This window comes from Pleurodeles waltl, chromosome 7, assembly GCF_031143425.1.
Source record: "Pleurodeles waltl isolate 20211129_DDA chromosome 7, aPleWal1.hap1.20221129, whole genome shotgun sequence".
NCBI classification, from domain to species: domain Eukaryota; kingdom Metazoa; phylum Chordata; class Amphibia; order Caudata; family Salamandridae; genus Pleurodeles; species Pleurodeles waltl.
Window position 1 is genome coordinate 1,345,623,911 of NC_090446.1, and position 21,171 is coordinate 1,345,645,081.

The 21,171-nt window shown below is 44.3% G+C and overlaps 1 protein-coding gene across 1 annotated transcript in view; it reads right to left on the reverse strand.

The window, feature by feature from the left end:
* The window catches only part of PPP1R12C (protein phosphatase 1 regulatory subunit 12C), a 615,622-nt gene that overhangs the window by 90,590 nt on the left and 503,861 nt on the right, over nt 1-21,171 (reverse strand). The window contains exons 16-17 of the mRNA XM_069201799.1: nt 13,942-14,072; nt 9,697-9,746 (exon numbers count right to left, since the gene is read on the reverse strand). Coding sequence (XP_069057900.1) covers nt 9,697-9,746; nt 13,942-14,072 — 181 coding nt within the window. The remainder of the gene's footprint in view (nt 1-9,696; nt 9,747-13,941; nt 14,073-21,171) is intronic.

Consider the following 21,171-nt stretch of genomic DNA (forward strand, 5'->3'; position numbering starts at 1 on the left):
TTTTTGGTATTGTGTATATATATCTTGTGTATATTTCCTATCCTCTCACTGAGGGTACACTCAGATACTTTGGCATATTGTCATAAAAATAAAGTACCTTTATTTTTAGTATAACTGTGTATTGTGTTTTCTTATGATATTGTGCATATGACACTAAGTGGTACTGTAGGAGCTTCACTCGTCTCCTAGTTCAGCCTAAGCTGCTCTGCTAAGCTACCATTATCTATCAGCCTATGCTGCTAGACACCCTATACACTAATAAGGGATAACTGGGCCTGGTGCAAGGTGCAAGTACCCCTTGGTACTCACTACAAGCCAGTCCAGCCTCCTACACTAGGTCATCATAAAGATCTCATGGATCCGTGTCATGTTGTGACTGCATAGTGTGTGATGGAGACTGTGCAGTGGGGGAGCCAGTTAGTTGAGGAGCATGAGGAGGAGACTGTTGAGGAGAAAACTGGGGAGGCAGAGATTTCTCTAGTTTTTGGCACTTTAGCCGTTGGCTGATTAGTGTCCAAACGTCCATGGAAGGCCAGTTTCCTTTTTGTTCTCAGAGGAGGTGCTGTGAGGTTCTTGCCAGTATCCTTGTGGATTTGTATCCTAGCCTGTTTTTCATCGAAATCCTCCATTTGTTGCAATTCCTCATCAAATCTATGGCTCTCTTAATTGTTTTGAAAGTCTATGCTCCTCTGTGTAGGTATGTTTTTTCGGCTCCGAAGCCTTTTTTTTCGGCACCGAGGGGCCTGGAGTAATTGTTGGCCTCGGTTCCGAAAGTGACTTTTGGGGTTTCGACTCGATGTTGTATGATTTTGGAGCCTGTGCCTCGGTTCGAGTCCGAAGGTTTTGTTATTGGCGTGGCCTTTTTCGGTGCCGAAGATGGTACTTGGTCACTGGTAGCTTTTGTTACGGGTGGAGCCATGGCCTTCCGGCAGTGGCATCCCCGAGGCCTTGTATTTGGGCTTGGTTTGGGTCGGGGCAAGCGTACTCACATGCTGCCACGCTGTTATTGGTCGGTCGATGTCCGACTCTTGTTCAGAATTGGATCCCCGAACAGAGACGGCGGTGTGGATCATCTCCTCTTCTGCATTGAGGCGTTCGGTGCTTCTGGATGCCACCTCTAACCTTCGCGCTCTTCGGTCTCAAAGTCTTTTTCGAGAGGAAGGATTTACAGGCTTCGCAGGTATCCTCTCGATGATCCGGAGATAAACACGGGTTGCAAACCAGATGTTGTTCTGTGTAGAGATACTTGGCGTGGCACCGAGGGCAGAATCTAAACGGGGTCCGGTCCATGAGGCTTCAACAATACTTTTGGTCAGGCCGACCAGGCCCAAGTTGGGCGCGGGCGCCCCGAAGGGCAATCAAAGATCTGTATCCGCCGGTACCGAGGTATTGATGCTGGATGCGAGGCGATCGAAAACAATACCAACGAATTTAGAGGATTTGTAAGATTTTTCCGACTCGAACAAACCGGAGTGAAGAAGAACACGTCCGAACCCGATGGCGGAAAGAAAATCTAAGATGGAGTCGATGCCCATGAGCAATGGAGCCGAAAAGGAGGAGTCACTTGAAAAGACTTCTTCGAAGAAAAACAACTTGTAACACTCCGAGCCCAAAACTAGACGGCAGGACCTGTGCATAGCATGTGTATCTGCAGCTACACATGCCATTGAATATATATATGTGGAGAGAAAGAGGAATAGAAAAAAATTTGCCTATATATTAAAGAAAAAGCATACTATTGGGCAGCCCACAATATAAAACATTCAAAATCAAGCAAACATACTTAAAAAACAGCTACATACAACTTATCAGATATATATTCGATTTGCTGCCAGTGGCCTCTTTAAATGAGTTATAACATGTTGGTTGCTTGCATGTTACTGTAATTATCTCTATTGTTTATCGAACTCTACAGAAGAAATCTTACCATGGTTTCAACAACTGTGCACTGCTGGAATGTACCATCTACAAATAGTATTTTCGCTTCTCAAACAGGTGACTAGTCTAAAGTTTGAAGTCTGCTTTTACTGGATGCTGATTCATCTAAATGCAGGGGGTTACACTCTGTGACCTTAATAGCATGACTGCAAGTGATAACATATGACCCTGCCAGAATTTTTTAACAATGCTCCCTTATGTCAAAAATCACCTTTAGTATGCCAGGCACAACATTTCATCATGAATGCCTCTTAGGCCAGGAATGACCTTTAGTAATCTGGGGCAAGCATTTTGAAACCTGTTCAAGCTAGTGCTTCATTTGTCTTCTTTGATAGGCAAAGAGGCTCATGTTTCCAAATACAAGTTAGGAGACCGCCATCTCAGCCCACAACAGCTTGCTGCTCTCACTCTGCACAGTCCTGGGTGTGGCAGAGACACTTCTTCAGCTCCACTACGGCAAGGCGAGGGGCCAGGAAGAGGGGCCTCTATGTACTGGTGCTGACCTCTGAGTATCTGCGCTTGACTGAGCCTTGTGTTCGATTGCTGAGATCAAACTTCTTTGGCTGTGCTTGTCTCAGTGAACACCAGATTCCTCTGTCCACCTTAGGACAGGCGCAGCGAATGACAAACTCCTGTTGAAACGTTCCTGATAGAGTTCTGATAGTCCTGAGTGGTTGCTACTAAGTTGGTGAAAGTCCAAGTCCGGAAGCTGAGGTGAAGACTGTTTTTTCGAGTGAGGCTGAAGGCGGAGGAGAGGGATTGTAGCAGGCGTGTGCAGGTTGCCTCAGCTAGCACCACCACATAGAAGTCTTCCGCTCTGCTGGCACTGTCTCAGGTAAAAAGTTTGCATAAAGACTGAAGATGAAGAAATTTGAAAGAAACTTTACCTATATTCATTGGACAACCCCACCACGTATCATGTGAAGCAGGCGTGTGATGCAGGTGGCAGCAGCAGCGACAGTGGCCGTAAGCCACAAACTGAGAACCACGAGCAGCAGCCAGGAAGCGGGAAGCAGCAGTGGCGGCCGTAAGCCATAAACTTAGAACTGCAAACCTGGGGAGCTGGGGGTGAGAGCGCCCCAGCTGCCACTGCATGTGAGCAGCCCCATAAGCAGCAATAAATCTGCTACCGGATCAGCTCGCAACTGAAGGAGACGAGGCTGAAAGTGGCCACGTGAGCAGCACTTCTTCAGCACCTATCACAACGTTCCTCCAGTGTGCTCTGCGACTGCGGAGTTGAGAGGTGGTCTAGACGGGCCTGTGGGGAGGGTTGGCAGCCCCAGTGCTGCTAAGTGGAGCTGCGTCCTGTACCCGGCCCAGGGTCCGTGGAGGAGAAATATTGGAGAGACCTAACTAAGGCCTGAATTGATATTTGTGCTGTGAAGCCAGCCTTGCCCTTCACATTAATTTGACTGGTATTCAGCATGAGCCTGATAAGTGCTACAAGCCCTGTCCCACCGCTGTTATAGGGAGGTAAACAGAGTTCAGAGTATCAGGAGTTGAAGGAGGAAAGGTGCCCTGGCAAGGTGGTCAGTAGGGCCCCTGTTGCCGGAGGGAAAATAGTAGTGTGGCAGAAGCAGGAACTCCTGGTTGTGGTGCGGCTTGCAGCCCCATTACCCACTGGGCTACAATTTGCCACAAATCGCCATTGTCACAAAATGCCATCTTAACATCATTGGCCTAAGCTATTAGTCACCATCCTGTAAAAATGACTCTGAAAAAACTGAGATCTGCCATTTGCTCCAGGGAAGAGCTTGTGCAAAAACGAAATCTAATCCTCTTCGAAATAAAGACTCCTCATCCTCATTGCCGAAAGTGAAAAGTCAGATTTTTATTCACCGGGAAAAGGAGAAACCCCAGCAGGAGATTCCTATTTCTAACATGAACTCTGACGGTGGGGGCTCAGTGTCAACTGAATCTGTGCAAATAGAAGGTATGGAGAGGTCCGTGGGGAATGGGTCACTGTGGAATATAAAGATCGGGGTGACCACCTTACAGAAGGATGCTTCAGAGACCTGCAAGTGTGCCCTCAGCCCCCCTGCTCTTGGCCTACTCTCCCTTCTTTCCTCTCTTAAATTGCCTCCTTCTGTGCCTGTAGCGATGGTCTTCTCCCAATTAACTTGCCAAGTGGTGTCGTCGCAGAAAATAGCTGCACTGGTTCAATATGATCTTACCTTGTCAGACCTCAACTTAGTTATGTAAAGAATATGGCTACAAGATAAGGGGGAGACCTTGCAGTCTGTGGGGATCCAACTTTTTAGTACCCAATCAAATCATCCTTCATTGATATCTAACTTGTCTGTCACCCCAGACCTTGAACTAAGCTAAATACAATTTTGCCAGCCCGCAGACCAAGAAGTATAAGTGTCAACTTCTTTACTGTGCATGGAAAGACTTCTTAAAGTTATCAGAAACATTTGTTGGAGGATCAGATTGTTCTTTGACATGGATCGTCAGGATCTGGGGAACCTATTGTCTTGGAAGGGAATCTGTTGTTGGGTAGAAAGACCCTCCATAAAAAAGTCTGTTGTCAAAGATTTTGGCCCCCAGGCAGAAGAAGCGCATCAAAAAAGTCCTGTCTAGATAGTGCGGTCAACTCTATTCAATGTATTTTCGATAACTCCTCAACTGTAAAGAATTTGAGTGAAAACCCACAGGCTGTTGAGCAGGACCGGTTTTCGATTTTTAAATCCCATTCTAAACAGGTGCCAAGTACTGGTGATCTAAAACAAGGAAAGCCTGAGAAGTGGGAGAAACTGTGTAAAGGAAAGAAAAAAACCTTGTTGTAGATTTTCAAAGAAAGGTCAAAGGAAGCTACGCTGTGGAGACGTTACCGATATTTTACAAAGCGCTGAGGGTCCTGAGCAAATTCCCTCTTTAGCCCAAGCTGTAGGAGACTATAAATGTCCCCGTAACTACTTCAGTCGAGAGAACCATAGCAGTAAAGGAAGGAGACTAAATGCTACAAGCGTCTTGTATTCCATCGTCCCTAAATTCAATGGCTGAACCATTTCTAGATTCTGGTTAAAAGAGAGGTCATCTGGAGTTAGAAGGGACAGTCTGTAGGGGGCAATGTGGACACCTGTATGTCGGACATTATTCCTCTTTTTGATGGAGATTTTATTTTAAATAGGTCCTCATTACTTAAATGTTTTTCTGAAATTGAGAACCTGAGGTTAATTGAAGGAAATGATAATAATTTGAGCTCTTTATTGCTTTTACGGCCTGGTTTTACATCTAGGTTAACCTTTCATTCTAAATTCACAGCAAATATGATCTTAAAAAGTTCTGAATCTTTGCAATGTATGGGGATTGATGTTATCCCTACCCAGGAAGGTGAGGGGAGGCAAATCTTTGCTATGGCCCCTGATCGGATTAATGTAATGGGAAAGGGGCAGTTATCCCTCCAAGGCTCCTTCTATTAGTAGAGGGTCCCGTTAGATTATAAGGGGTAGGAAATTCCACCAAGGAAAGAATGGTAGACAGGTATCCCTTAGGGATCTCCCTATTTTTTCCAACCCAAGTAGTATGTGAAGATGAATTGTTCTGGTGGGATTGGCTACAGAGTGCTTTTATCCAGTGCCTCCCGAATGGCCGCCTGCAATGTCCTTGTAATTAGCAATGAGCTAAAAGTAATTTCTTGGAATGCAGCTGGAGTGAACAGTTGGCAGAAGCTGCACTTTTTGGCCTCATCGAAAGCAGATGTGATATGCCTTCAGGAGATGTGGAGTGTAGGGGGTTCTGGTCTTTGAAGATTTCTTTACCCTGGAGTGTGAAGCAAAGCCCTCAAGAAGGGGTCATGCAAAGGGAGGGGTAGCCTGTATGTTGTCTAAAAGGCTTAAGTGGTGGTATGAGCTTTATCAAGACCCCAGTAATTTGTTCATGGCAATAACTTTGTTTAATTTGGGAAGTAAACATGGGACTTTTCCCCTAATGTTGATAAACGATTATATTTACCCAGGGACCATTTACGATGAGCTCCAATGTAAGGTTTCCTCTTATATTGGAAAAGCTGCTGAAAAGGATCAGCCTTCACATATAATTCTGGTAGGGGATTTAAATTGTAAAATATCTAACTCTGCCTTAGAACAATTGAAGAATGCTGAGAAAAAAGGATCCCTCCAACTAACTCTCCTCCCCCCCCACCAAAACATAAGAACAAATAAGAGGGGGAAGGTATTGCTGACCCAGCTGGAAAAGACAGATGGTCTTATAGTTAACAGGAGGTATCTCTCCAATTGTCCAGCAGTATTTACTCATAGAACCCGTGGGGGGCTGTCTATCTTGAATTATGTGGTAGAAAGCTGTACTTCGTCGGTCTTTAGGGTGACCTAAAGTTTTCAGATCCTCTACTTAGTTAGTGATCATAGCCTGCTAAGTTTCTCTTTGAACTATAAAATATAACTCAATAATTCCTGGAAATTGAATGGAGTGCTTTCCGTTTTAATAAGACAGGGCGGGTTTGAAAGTTAAATGAGAAGCAACCCTTGATATTCTAGATAACGGGGTAGGAAATTAAACTGAATGTTTTAATAATTTAATGAAGCAGATAGCAAATTATGTTACCCAAAAAAAAAAAAAAAAAACTTATCGGACCGCCCTAAGGTGACCCCTCTTCCTCTTCTATTATTAAATAGGGAAATAAATGCACTTTTTAGGGACCAACAACTGGCTTTTGATCCTGATAGGAAAGCGAAGGTGCAGTTATTAAAGAGAAGAGCCCGAGTAAACACCAATCTGAAGAGAATAAAATGGGATAGGCTCTGGATTAAATTAAGGGAGGCAGCAGTCAAAAGGCCAGTCTGGGACCTTTTGAAGCGAGTTGGGGACGGCTGTGGGGTAAGAGCCAGATCCCTCCCATTACCTATAGAGGAATCAAAATGAGTTACCTTTATTAAGGGCCTTATGCGGTAAATCGGGAAGATTAATCAACCTTATTAAAGAGGGACTCTTTCTTCTATGGTCCTCCATCTGAAGACGAGATTATGTCTGCAATTCAAGGAATGTGTCCTTCGGCAGCAACAGGGCCGATGAGATTCCTATCGCTGTATTAAAACAAATTACATTACTTTGGAGTAAAATTCTCAACCCGTTTTTTTTTGGGGGGTTTAAAGAGGTATGAACGTTAAAGATTCCCTCATCTTGGACGGGAAGTATCATAGTCCCTCTCTTCAAGAAAGGGGACCATAACTTGCAAGATCGCTCTTCTTGATGCAGTGGGTAAAGTTTTTGCTAAATGTATATTGGCTCAAATTAATGAATGGGTGGAAGAAAATCGAATCCTTCCCATGGAGCAAGCAGGATTTAGAAATAGAGATGGAAACCTTGATAATCTAACTGTCCTTCAGGTATCACATGAAAAATATGTGGTAGCTAGGGGTGGGGTTTTATATGCAACCTTTTTAGACTTATACACCACCTTTGATAAAGTAGCTAGTTCTCTGCTGTGGAATAAGTTAAAATTAGGTATGTCGGGCCCTCTTTTAAATTTAGTGATTGCTCTTCATTCGGATACCTGGAGTAGGGTGCTCCTGGGTGGGGATCAGGGCTGGTTACAACTTATTCCCACACCTTAAATGGGTTAAAACAAGGCTGCCTACTTGCCCCACTCCTCTTCTCTCTTTATATTTGCGATCTTCCAGACTATCTCCGTCTCAAAGTAAGGGTATTGCCCCATTGCATGGAGGAAATGCTATTTGTTTTCTTTCTACGACTCACTGCCATTTTTTGATCTTGAGGCAAAGGGGTTAAATTGATACCTGCTGGCTTTACAACAATTTGCAGACGCTCAGTTCATGAAGATTAAAGTAACTAAAAGTAAAATGATGTGCTTCCATGGCAGGAAGAAGCCGAACTATGGAAATTATGTATGGACCTTGGGAGGCCAAAAATTAGAAATTGTCAAATCATATTTTCTTGGGGAAGCTACTATGTGGTAATCTAAGTGAGAAAGCACATATAGGAAATATGACCAAAGCTCTTTCTCAAGCTAAAGGCTTAGGAGCATTCTATAAAGCCACAGGGAGAAGGCACTTTTCGCTCCAGGTATAGGTCTATCAAGCTAAAATTCCTGCCTCTTTGTAATATAGTTTAGAACTGATTGATGTTACTAAATGGAGCTTTCTAAACATGGTAGGTCGTGTTCTTAGAAGCTTAACTTCAGTGCATACAGCTTCCCCTGTAGCAGCTTTATGGATAGAATTTAGTTTGAGAAGTGCTTTTGTTCAGGGCCTTTCCGAGGTGGTGCGCTGGGCTGCGCACCTTGCAAAATGTGACAATGGTTCATTAAGATCGTGTATAAAGAAAGATATTTTGGGAAGTTTAAAAGATAAATCATTAATTCAAAGGAATTTTGCTGTTGCGATTGAGATGTTGCAACTAGATCCTAAGTTAGTTTTCTTGCTAGCAATACAGCAATTAAAGGCTAGTTTAAAACTAGCCACATGGTCCTCAAGTTTCCATTTGGATAGAGCGGCATGAATAAATAAAAGGATCTGCCAAACTGTAAAAGATTCCTATACGGTAAACAAAACGCAATCCTATATTCTTTGGAACCTACTGCATGGTCTGAGACGCTTCTGGTTCCTTTTAAGACAGGGTATGATCCTTATAAACCCTTTGTTGGATAAATGGTATGGCACTTCGCCGATCTGCAATGTGTGTTAAAGTGACCTTCAAGCCCTTATTCATGTCCTTTTTATATGTCCTGCTTTATTACTATGTCAGCGGAAGTGGTTGAGGCCTATCTGTCTGGATTATCGACTCGCTCTGCTCCAATGCTCTTACACTGTCTGTGCCACTCCAAATGAAATGTTTTGGTTCAGAATTTTTAACCTTTAAAATGTTATTTAAAGTTGCATTAATAATGCTTTGATATAATTGTTAACTGTTGACGTTCGGGATCTGCAACCGACCTATATTTTATCTGTCTAGTAATCAGAACAGCCTTATTGTGTGTTATCCCATATCAGAGGTACGATAGCTACCTTTTTATTTCTTTTGAGCAATATTTTCACCTCACTGTGAAATTGATAAGATGCCTCTTTGATGGTTAAGATTAATTTGATTTATTTTTTTATTATATATATATATATATATATATATATATATATATATATATATATATATATATATATATATATAACAATTATTTTCCTTGCTTTTCGTAATTATATGTTTTTGTAATTGTATGAGGACCTTTTTGAAGTTCTGCAACATAAATAAATAAATTGAACAGATAACCTCAACTGGGATGCCTTCCGTAATTTTCAGACACTTACAAAACTATAAAACAGATATATTCCGCTGACTAAATTCTAAGTAGCTGGCTCATGTGAGCAAAAAGATTACCAACTGCCAAAACATTATTATTTATTCTTGGAGACACAGCAAAGCAATGAATTTATAATAGGTACTGCTTCTTAAGCCTGTTCAAGTTCGTGCTTTGTCTTCTTTTATAGGCAAAGAGGCTCATGTTTCCAAATACAAGTTAGGAAACAGACATCTCAGAGAACCATTAAAAAAAAAAAATAAAGATGTCTCCATCCTAAAGTTTAGAGAAAACAAATCTCCGATTACTGGTATGTACTATGCAGTTAGAGAGAAAAATGTTTTTCAACACAAGTGTCTTTCTTAGCAACAGCTAAAAATTAAAATATTGGAAAGAAACAGCCACATGCTAGGTCTGCAAAAGAAATGATATGCATATCCCCCAGCCGCAACACCCAAAAAGGCAGAGTAAGCTAAATGTATCCATACCCAGGTCCTGGAGTCTTGTCGCTGTTTACAGTCTCCAAGTCTTCTTCCCCCTATGGTGGAAACAATGAAGATATTTACATCAAATAGGACTTCAAACGAAGGGGTTTACTCCATCAAGTATGCCTACGTCAATATATCAAGTAGGACCGGGATTAGCAGTTTCAGGTCTTTGCAGTAATGGAGTGTGGCTGGTCCTAGAAATGTCCAGCTTGTGAGCAACCCTAAACTACTGGATGCTCCTTTATAAGTTCCCTAGAAACCATCAAACTCATCTCTGAAATTCATCATGCAGCTCAATACCCTAATGAATAAGCTACTTACCTTTGGTAACTAATTATTTGGTAGAGACATATTCTAGTTTCAGATTCCTTATCTTATAATTTCCCCAGGCGTCATACTGGGTCCAGAGATTTTTCTTCAAACTGTACCCCTGCACACACTAAGGTGACGTCAGTCGACTCTGCATCTGTGGTTGGCATTGTGGCCGGCATGATGATGTCGCAGTCATATACAGTTGTACCCTGGCGAGCTGATGTCAGTTTTTCACGACTTTTCACGCCAAAAGACCAGAGCCATGAAGAACACTGACCCTGGTACATCAGAACTAGGGCCTAAAAATGTGAGTCCATAGCCATGGAAATCAGTTCGCAGAGCGAGGAGGATGGATGGGTCGGTAAGGAATCGGCAACTGGAATATGTCTCTACCAGATAATTTGTTACCAAAGGTAAGTAACTCATTCATCTGAAAGACTTCTAGTTGCAGATTGCTTACCTTAGAATAGATACCCAAGCAATACCGTCCCCACAGGGTCTGCAAACCAAGATCATAGTAGGAAGTCCTCCAGGACCGAACAGGCAAAGTACTCATCCCTACTGACCTCAGTGTGCAAGCAGTAATGTTTAGTAAACTTGTGCAAGGATGCCTGGCAGATGTCCAGGACTGGAACTCCGCATGCTAAAGCAGTGGTTGCAGCTGTGGCTCTGGTGGAATGAGCATGCCAAGTCTCGGAGGGTTGCTTTTTCACCAATGCGTAGCACATTTTGATGCAGCAAACTACCCCTCGAGGAGTCCTCTTCTGCACAGCCCACCATTCTTCGCACCCACATAACCCACAAAGAGTCGATTGTCCACTCGGAACTCTTTGGTACGATCAAGTTAGGATGCCAATGCTTTTTTTGGCTGGTCCGAGGAAAGCAGAGATGGCAAACAGATAAGCTTTGAGGGTGCCCAAAGAAGAGCCCTGCTGGGCAAGAGAAAGTACAAACCAAATAACCTCAGACAGAGAGGCAGAAAGGGGATCAACTGAGTTGTTGGTACACTGAGCCACAAATTTATTCCAACAACAAGTTTATACCGTTTTGGTGGAGGGACGCCTGGCTGTCAAGATTACATTACAGACTTCAAGCAGAAGATCGAAAGCTGTCAACTGCCGACGCTGTATCTCCACGCAAGCAGGTAGAGGCTGCAGGTTTGGGTGGACTGGGCCGACCACTGGCTCCCTCATCTACAGGGTCATTGGATCCCACGTCCTCGGCCACGCCTAGGCTGCATGCCCAGCACAGTGGCTAGAGGGAAAGGGACGTAGTTGAGTGCCCCCCTTCAGTAGCTACGAAAGGGGTGAAAAGCAGACAGGGGCTGAGGGACAGCTGCAAGGCCAAAGGACCAAGTATAGCCCGGGACTCCTTAAAGCACTCAAGTTCGAGTCTGCTTTGTCTCCGAATAGAAGGGCATGTCCATAAGCGATTGCTGGACATCCCCCGAAAAGCCAGATGTCCTCAACCAGGCATGGTACCACAAGGGCACCAATCTGCCTAATGAGTCGGTCATGTCCAGCCCACAACAAATCTTTTACTTGGCTGCATCTCTCCGGTCAGCAACAGCCTGGGAAAGAATGGCCCGGGCCTCCTGCAGGACTTGTGGAAGCACTTGCGCTACTGTATCCCATGAAGTATGGGAGTAGCGGTCCAAAAGGCATGCAGTGTTCACGGACAGCAACGCCAGACAGGAGGAAGAGAATAACTTCTTCCCAAGTTGGTCCAGTCTTTGATTCTCTATCTATGGGTGCAGAAGGGAATGCGCCGGAAGAGGAAGAAGTCTGGATGACCAAACTCTCAGGCATAGGATGTTGGATAAGGAATTTAGGGTCATTAGGTGCAGGCCTATGGCAGTGGGCAATTGTCCTGTTGACAGGAGCCCCTAGGCTAGGTTTAGACCAAGTCCCCAGCAGAACATCAGTGAGGGCTTCATTGAAGGGGAAAAAGGGTCAGGAGGTTAGTCCTGACAGCCACCGAAGGCAGCTTTAGGCCCAGGACCCTCAGCTGCTCTTCTCACCACTACTGAATATGAGTCTCCTTCCTCTGTAGCCACGAATGAGGGAGAAAGCATACCAGCATCAGGGGACCTGTCAAGACCACTGGCTTCACCCAATTCCTGAGCCCAGGTCCATATCAGGGTCATCTAGCTGGAATTCCAAAGGGTCCAGAGAGACCCCCCCAACCAAATATTCTCACTGTACCCGTACCCATAGGCAGAAGGGTCAGAATCCAGCCTAGGAAGCAAGGTCCCTGTCAAAGACTCAATCGGCATCGAGCAAAGTCGTTCTGGCCCCAGGTCAGTTGGGAATAAGTATGGTGTCAACTTCAATCATGGGACTCACCGAGGTCTGAAGTGTTGACGTCTGTACCAGCACCGGAGAAAGTCACAATGGTACAACCGCTGTTGATATGGATCCAGTAACGGATCCTGTGGTGCCCTCCGGAGCCAAGGCCTAAGTCACCAGTGTGGAACCCAAGGGGGCCATTGCCGAACCTACTGGGCCCGAAGGAGGGTCAGGCTGCCCAAAAATGAGTTGGGCAGGGGTGGCTCCAGCTCGTGGAAACTCGAGGAGGCACATAACTGACACAGAAGCAGGCTCCTAAGAAAAAGGCCTAGAGCATGGACATTAGTCCTTCGTCGCACCGTCCGAGCAACGCGGTGACGCTGAAGAACATTTGTTGTTCTTCGACAACTTCTTATGAACCAAATGTCTCGATGATTTGGAGTGTAACGAGGACAAGTGGTGATGGCTCCGCAAGCTGTCTCATGTCCCTCCTCCTGAACAAGACCGGCAGCCACACGGAGCAGAGTGCCATGTCACAATGAGCTTTATGGACTGCTCCCTCCAAGCCTTCGTGTTCAAGGCTCATCATTCTGAGAACAACTGCGGGTCATGGTCACGCACAAAACACCAAGCACACAAGGTGCGGATCCATCACCAACATCATGCCGCAACAGGAGTCATAGCGCAAATCTGTTCTTCCAGGACATCTTGACGCACCAGGCAGGTGTTAAAAAAAAAAAAAAGGAAAAGTAAAAAATCCAGTCAAAAAGCAACAGAGGGTAGTTTTTCTCTAGATCTGCACGTAGGCTGCCGCAGAAAGAAGAGAACCAATGTCAGTGCGCCAGGGTGGCGCATATATACAACCGCGATGTCATCATTGCAACCACGATGGGCGTGGAGTCGACCGACGCCACCAGACATCACGCAGGGGTACAGCTTGAAGATAAATCTAGAATCCAGTCTAAGGTAAGGAATCTGCAACTAGAAGTCTATCTGATACTAACATCTACATCAATTTATCTGAAGGCCCTGTAGGCCTCAACCAAGCTGAAGTCATTATACGGATTAAGAGAATAAGACCATCCAACACAAAACATTGGTACCCACTTCTCCCACCAGTCATAGTTCTCTACACCCATGCCATCCAACCTCACTGTACACATCTAGGTTCATTGTGCTTGTCTACCAATCCACATGGAGACTAATAAGCACTACTACGGACTGAACCCAACAAATACTTCTAAGACACAAAGCAATATGTCGATCTAGCCTCTCACCAAGCCATCACAACACCTTTACCTGCACTCCTCACCACACAAGCCTTCAGCCATCTTGCATATTGTACACAAAACAGTTTGTACAATTTGTCACTGTATCTAAATAGCTAACAATTACTGTTTTAGTCACTAGTTTCAGAAAATAGTAAAGCAAACAGTTGAGAAGCAACCTCTATCCATGGTACTACGTTCATCCACCATATAATCATCTGACAAACCTTCAACAGCGTAGATACTGGCAAAGTCCATCTAGTTGGTATCAAGGAACTGTGCAAGTGATACAAGAGCGCACCAGACTGTGACTTGATATAAAACAAACTTCTCAAACCGATAAGAGAATATGTAAGGACTGCCCACTGCAATCATACCTCTGAGGTGTTTATGATGAAGCCTGCTAAAAGTCTGTCTCTCCTTCCTTTTCTGCGGTCCCTTGCTGCCAGACGATTACGATTTTCAGATTCACTCTCCTCTTTGCTCAGTCCTTCAGGATCTATGGAGGCTGCAAAAAGAAACTGTAATAGTGACTGCCTATTAAAACAAGGAGACTCCTTTGGGTTAAGAAATACTACTCTGTCAAACTTATGGTTGGTCTCGTCTAAAAATGTGATCCAACTGGAGAAACAGTAAAAGTAAAGAAAAACATCTGTAGGCAAGGACACCAAAATTAAAGGCTTGAAGCAGAACCGCAAACTGGAGCTGAAGGAAAGCTAGCTTTTTGCATAAAACACAGGAAATCCCCGGATTTCGCACATCACAAGATAGCATCACTTACAATAAACAAGGGTAGCAGAAGTAAAGCTCTGTTGGCACAAGGAACATTAAGTCCATATAAATTGTTAAAAACTTTTAATAATATAAAATCTAAGAAGTTTATCACTTTTTTAGGTTTGGTTTCTTGCCTGAGGGCGTTTTGTGATTTGCTTTGTTAAAGGTACAGTAAATTCCAACTGAAGTGAACACTCTACTAATAACATAACTGTGTTCTAAGAAACATCGTACAGCTTTATTTGATGTTAACTGTGCTTTCAGTATAAGCAGTCTTATACACTGTAAAAGTTGTAATAGAAGTGAAGGCAATACTACTAGTAGTACCAGTACTAGCAGCAGCCTTATAACTAGTAGGGCCTTTATTTATAGTTAATATAATTCATACCTTCTGCACAATCACAGTTGAGAAAGGAAGACTACTATAGACTATAAAATACCTGGAGAACAGCCAGAGTCTGCACCGTACTGTATGATACAGGCCTGGATGTTCTGTCCTTCAGCCACGTCTACTGTTGCTGTAAAGAAAGTCCTACTACAATAAGAGGGGACCATTATATAAAGGCAGGTCCACGATCCTTCAATTTACACACTGAATAGAGTGACTTAGGAAAGATAAGAAGGCTTTTAAGTCTAAGTACATTATGAGGGGCTGAAACAGATTGACCAATACAGGATAGCTGGTGCGGAACCCAAATAGTTGAAAGATAATCAAATCCTTCATTTGGTCTTAACTTTGTATACGTTTGGCACAATTAAATAAAGTAATCAATCATTCCATGTCACACACACACACACACCACTCAGGATGAGCCCACCTTGCACCAATTTGGGGCTGCTGAATGAGGCCCCTATGATGAAAGATTCCATCTAGTGTGAATAAGTGTTAGTCTTTCCTTTTTTCCCTTAGCCCAACGGGCAGATAGGTGAGTAGGTTACACTGTAAACAAGTCCAGAAATCTTTCACAAACTGACAGGAACACAGCAGATAAACATTTTTCCAAGCTCTTAAAACATACCCTTTCCAGTCTTGTATTGTTAGATGTTTGCATTTCCATTCAAAATTGCAGCAGGATCAGTTTTATTGCCCTTCAACTTTGAATATTTATTTATCCATGGGGCAGCCATTTCTGGAAAGTCTTGAACTATGTGGAAGAGGATTTTACTTAGTGAGCCTAACAATCTTACTAGTCTTCATTTTGAAGGCTTGCAAATCCTCCACTTTCTTTTGGAGAGGAGCCCTTTCAGTGTATATGGAGCAAATTCAATGAAAATACCAATGATGGTGAACTATTAAAGTTATTCACATTCAAAAGGAGGGACGCAGCAGCTAATATATATTGAAAGACTTTCAACACAGATGGAAACAGTCAGAGCTCATGAATTCATAGACAATACCCTTTAAAGAACCAGGATTTCAAGTTTTTTTTTTCTTCTCCACAATCTGGAATAATTTCAATAGCAAACCCACTGCTCCCTGGGACAGCCAGGAGAATGAGCCAGAACATTAACTCCTAAGTGCCAAAAGGAAGTCAGGATATTGCAAAATATCATGACCTTTGGAGGATATTGCCTGTCAGCAAGGTACACAGTGAACTTTCTACAAGGCAACTGAAAAAGAGCTTTTACAACCTCTTACAGAAGAGGATAACAGCTAGGGATGACTGGGACTCACCAATGTAAAATGCCTGACAAGTTTATCAAACATTCAGTTTGAGGCTGGATTACAAATATCTGGAGGCAAAGTCTCAATTTTATCTTTTGTAGTAGTAAAGTGGTTTATTAAGATGTCACCCACTGCTATAAGATACAAATACTCAGTCATGGATGGCCTATTTCTTTTCTGCGAACGATCTGCTTAAGCATCTGCTTTTACATTATCTACACCTGGGAGATGTACTACATTCTAAAGGGCTAGAGCAAATGCCACCATCAATATCTCTTTACTTCTGCATGATCAGACGGCATATTTTGATCCTATTTATCTGCACTGTGACATTCTCGCTAATGTTACTGGGAGAAAGGCTAGATAAAATGCCCTCCGCTTCATCATATTTTTGAGCATGACCTCTCAGAGGTTAGGTTTTCTGGACTGCCACACGAATTATGCGAGATTGTCAACCCATCACTAAAATGTCTAATGACTGAATGCTTGAGAATGGCACTGATGTCGAAATGTTTATGTTTTATCACCTGCAAGGGAGAGACTCTGGCTCAGCGGGTACTATAATCAGCTTTTTTATCAGGATCCATGAATTATGGCACCATTGATAGTCCATGTATTTGGTTTGCACTGAGAAGGTAGAATGAAGGTGAAAGGAGTCCTTGATCCCTGCAAAGACTGAATCTGAATGTTAGAGTACAAGTATTGATTTGAAGAAAAAGACATTATGGCAAAACAGAAAATGGTCTACCCTTCCTCCGAAGGAAACACCCATGAAATGCTGACCATAGCAGCTCTAAGGCTCAGAATATCGATGCTGACATGATGTGGTGCTATGAAGAGGCTATTTCTAAAGTGTTGGCAGGCAACAATTCCATCACTGCATTTGGAAAAGCCCCTTAGAGCACACTGCAGCTATAAAGGAAGAATTGTGAATTGGCAATCTTTAGAAGCTATATAGTGCTCCACGGCTTTTGGCTAGGTTGGTGCTATCTATGTGGAACTACACAGTTCCACATAGATAGATAGCAGTGATTTCTCTCGTCACTATAGTACACTCATTGTCAGGGACAGAAGCAAGGGTTCTATTTCAGTCTAACACAGTCACAAATATGGTTTTGCAAAATAGTGATTCCCTTCAATGTAGTGGGATTGATGTAATTTCGGTACTTATAAAAAACAATTTTTTTACACTGGTATGATAACTTAAGTAATTCTCACTGAGTTTTACCCCTCGCATTTAAAGGTATTTTCAGCCAAAAACCTAAAGCTCATGTGGGTCCCTGAATGACAGAAGTCTTGTGATGTATCAAAGTACTCTGGGTCATGGCTCTCCCCCACCTTTCATGAATGATTAGTGCTTGAAATTGAATTGGGTAGCTGGTGTACTCAATGGTGCCCATAAATCAGACCCAGTAACTAAACACTATAATTAGCAATGATCTAAAAGTGATTTCCTGGAATGCGATAGGTTTAATCAATATGGAGAAATTGAAATTTAGATAGATTAAAAGCAGATGTGTGTGTAGGAAAGTATCATCTTTCTGGCAAAGTAACCCCCCCAGTTTTTGACTAGTGTCAGTGTGTTTAGACTGTAGTACACTGGGATCCTGCTAATCAGGACCCGGGTGCCTGTGCTCTCTCCTCTAAATTTGGTTGCTGGAACTACACTGATTCCTGTGCTAGCTGCATGATCCCATGTACTCTGGGGAGGGTCCCAAGCCAGCCGTGCTGCTGCTGACCTCAGACACTGTTCTGCCCTTCTGCTGCTGAGTCTAACTCGGGCAGGAGAAGGAAGAACAAAGGATTTCCTGTAACAGAGGTTTAACCACTTCTCCATTAGAAGTACGTGACAATGGGCTGGGGGTTTCTCTGAGCGCCACCAGGCTGCTTTGAAGGGCACATTTGGTGCCTTTGCATAAATCAGTTTACTCCAGTGCAGGAGCCCCCAGATCCCAATCAGGCGTGAAACCACACAAAAGACAGGGTGAGTGACAACCTCCCTGTCCAGATCCTCCCCTAGGGGGGTGCACAGAGCTCTGCCAGGTAGCCACTTGATTCTGCCATCTTGGAAGTAAGATGAGCAGAGGCCCCTGGGAGAACCTGGCTGGTTTGTCCAGCTGAGTGACGTCCCAGACAACCCCGATAGGTGGGTCACTTCAGTTAGTGCCCCCAGAGTCCTTTGCAAGACTTCAACATGGGTCTACAAGTCTCCTCTGCAGTACACTTCTGCAACCTGCAAACCTGCTTTCTGAGGGATGAACCTGTCTTACCTGCAAAGGTAGAGTCTCCCAGACCTTGCTGGTCCTCAAAATCCTGCAACACTCCATGCTATGCTTCCCTGCATTTGCCCAGGTTTGTTGTTAGTCCTGCTGACCACTGACCCCTCAATTCGACATCCAGCTTGGACCACTCCTGGGACCACTCCTGGGATCTTCCTGCCTTGCCTGGATTCCACAGCTGCACCTCTTAGACAACCGTCCTACAGGAAAGCATCACCAAGGTTTGACATAGCCCCCTGCACTGCCCGGGCACCTCTGGATGGTCTGGACTCTGTCCCCTCTTTCCTTATGTCCTCTTAATCCAGGATCCACGCTTGGGTTCTATTGAACTAATCCATGGGTAGCAACAGCAGCTTGACACCTCAGTTCCCCCACTGACTTCAGTGAGAGGTCCCGACACAACTTCACCCATATGCACCTGGGCTCACTGATATAGTTAGTCCACTTCTCTGGGTATTCACGGTTGGGGGCACTCTTGAACCTCCCTTGTCCCAACGGGTTTCCTCTGGGTAGGGTCCTAGAACTCGAAAACTCTAACCACGACTTCACATGTTATCCTATGGATAATGACCTGGGGTTAAAACTCTGGCACACGGGTGCCTGGGGCATCCTACCTACTTACCTATGGTACTTCCCCAGTCCTAAGGGTCCTTGGGTGATAGTTTCGGTTGGTATTGATTCTCGCATTCTGTTTTAAGTATATGGTTTTTGGATGCTGTCAGGGGTCCAGCATAGCCTTTTCTCCAATCCCTTAAAAAGTTTAGAACACCAGGATAGTGGTAGGTAAACACACTACACTAGTGCCATGTATTCAATTGAGGAATCTACAGACTTGGGGGTCTGGATACAGTATTGTTAAGCTCCAGGAACTTAAGATTCTATGTAGGCCTAGAAAACTAAAGACAGGGAGCAACCCTACTAAACCTCATCTCCTAGAATTGCTCAGTCACCCTACCAAATATCTATTCCAAGAAATGCTCATACATTAAGACCGCCAGCATCCTGAAGGGCAGGTAGAGCAGGGAGATAAAGGTGGGAGGGATGACTCTTCAGAGGTAGGTCAGGAAATACCCTGTACTTCAGGTTCTTACTCTGAGCACGTCCAAGTTGACTCCGAGGGAGTACTTTGACAATCCTGGGCCAGTGGAGGGAGGTACTAATAGTACACAAGGGAGCCACACAAGTAGGTCCAATTTTACTCCCCTTGGGAGGTCCCTAACGGTTACCAGGAGAAACAGATCCTTAACATCATCCTCACTCTCCTCAGCATCCTGTGCTGAGTCCACCCATTCTAACAACTCAGAGAAGTTAGCATTAGATAGGAGTTACCACCTGCTCAGGCTTGCGAAGCCTAAGCTCAGGCTGAAAACAGAGCAGCTGGCCCTTGAAAGGGAGGGCCTAGAGGTGGAGAGGGAGAGTTTTGGGTTAGAGTTAGTGGCAGCACTAGAGACACCAAGTTTAGGGAGGAACACTGAATCTAGGAATCTCTGCAGAATAGCTCCCCCTTACAAATCTGGGGATGACACCCACAAATGAGTAACTGCTCTGGAGAGGGCCTGTAAAATCCAAAAGGTCCCCCAGCGGCAGTGGGCATCTATCCTGTAGCTCTCCTTTGCAGACAAGGTAGAGACAAACATTTGGCAGTCAGAGAAGACGATGCAGACAACTGCCAGATTTTGAAAGAGGCACTGATTAGTGGGTTAGGGCTTATTACTGAGGAATACAGAATTCAGTTAATAGTAACTCAGAAGGAGTCCTCAAGACTGGGCTGATTTTGTAGACTTCAGTTAAGGCTCTGGAAGGCTGGTTACATGGTAATAATGTACATGAGTATAAAGGCCTGTATAATTTGTTCATGAGAGGACGTCCTTAATAACTCTGTGCCTGAAAAACTGCACCAATAATCTGGTGGACTAAGCTGACCTCTCCCAAGAAACTGGAAATAAGGCAGACAAATGGATTCACACCCAGGTGAGTAAGAAAACCCACAGTGGGGGGTAACCACAATAAAGGTAATACTGCTAACTCCTTAGAGAAGGATGTGGCAAGGATGCAGGAGGCCAGGAGGCCCACCAGCCAGTCATTCTCACTGAAATCCAGGACAGAGGCTGAAACATCAGTATCATAGCCTGAATATCTTGGACACGTCACTCAGGGGGATAAGCCCAAAAATGCACTGTGTCCAGAACAGTTCCGATAAAAGGGAGCGTCTAAGAGGAGTCAGGTGCGACTTTGGTGTGTTTATATTTAACCCCATAGAATGCAGGAGGTCCACCATAGTCTGGAGGTGGGAGACAACAGCCGGGTGTAAGGCCGCATTTAACAGCCAGTTATTGAGATAGGGGGAAGACTGACATCTGCCAACCGGAGAGACCTGGGTCACACAAAGGCAGCTGGGCCTTTGAAGCTCCCCACTCTGAAATGCCCACCCTGCAGGGAGGAGGCGTTGAAACATCTGCCCAGAGCAGGTATTGTTCCTGGCCTCAGAGAGCATAAGCTCTCACTTCAGGAGGTTAGAAACTGGTCTATGGTGGGTGGACTGGTTAAAACCAGTCAGTCAATCAAAACATTAGCAGCCAGTAGGTTTTTCAGGGGGCACCTCTAAGGCAGGAAAATAGCTAGGGTCCTCTAGGGGGCCAAACCATATACTAAAATCATAGAATGCAAAGTTAGGTCCCCCACTCACGGATTTGGAACAGTTAGGGGGGCTGGGAGAACTCTGACCCCAAGAGGTGAGTACTTAGGTGACCGCCAGCGACCAGAGGAGCAGAGTTAAGTTACTTGGTCTTCCCAAAGACTAACAAGGGAACTTGAAAAAGGAAGATTGAAAGACCAGGACCAGTCCAGTGGAACCCAGTGGTGGATTCCAGAAGAGGACCTGCAAGAGA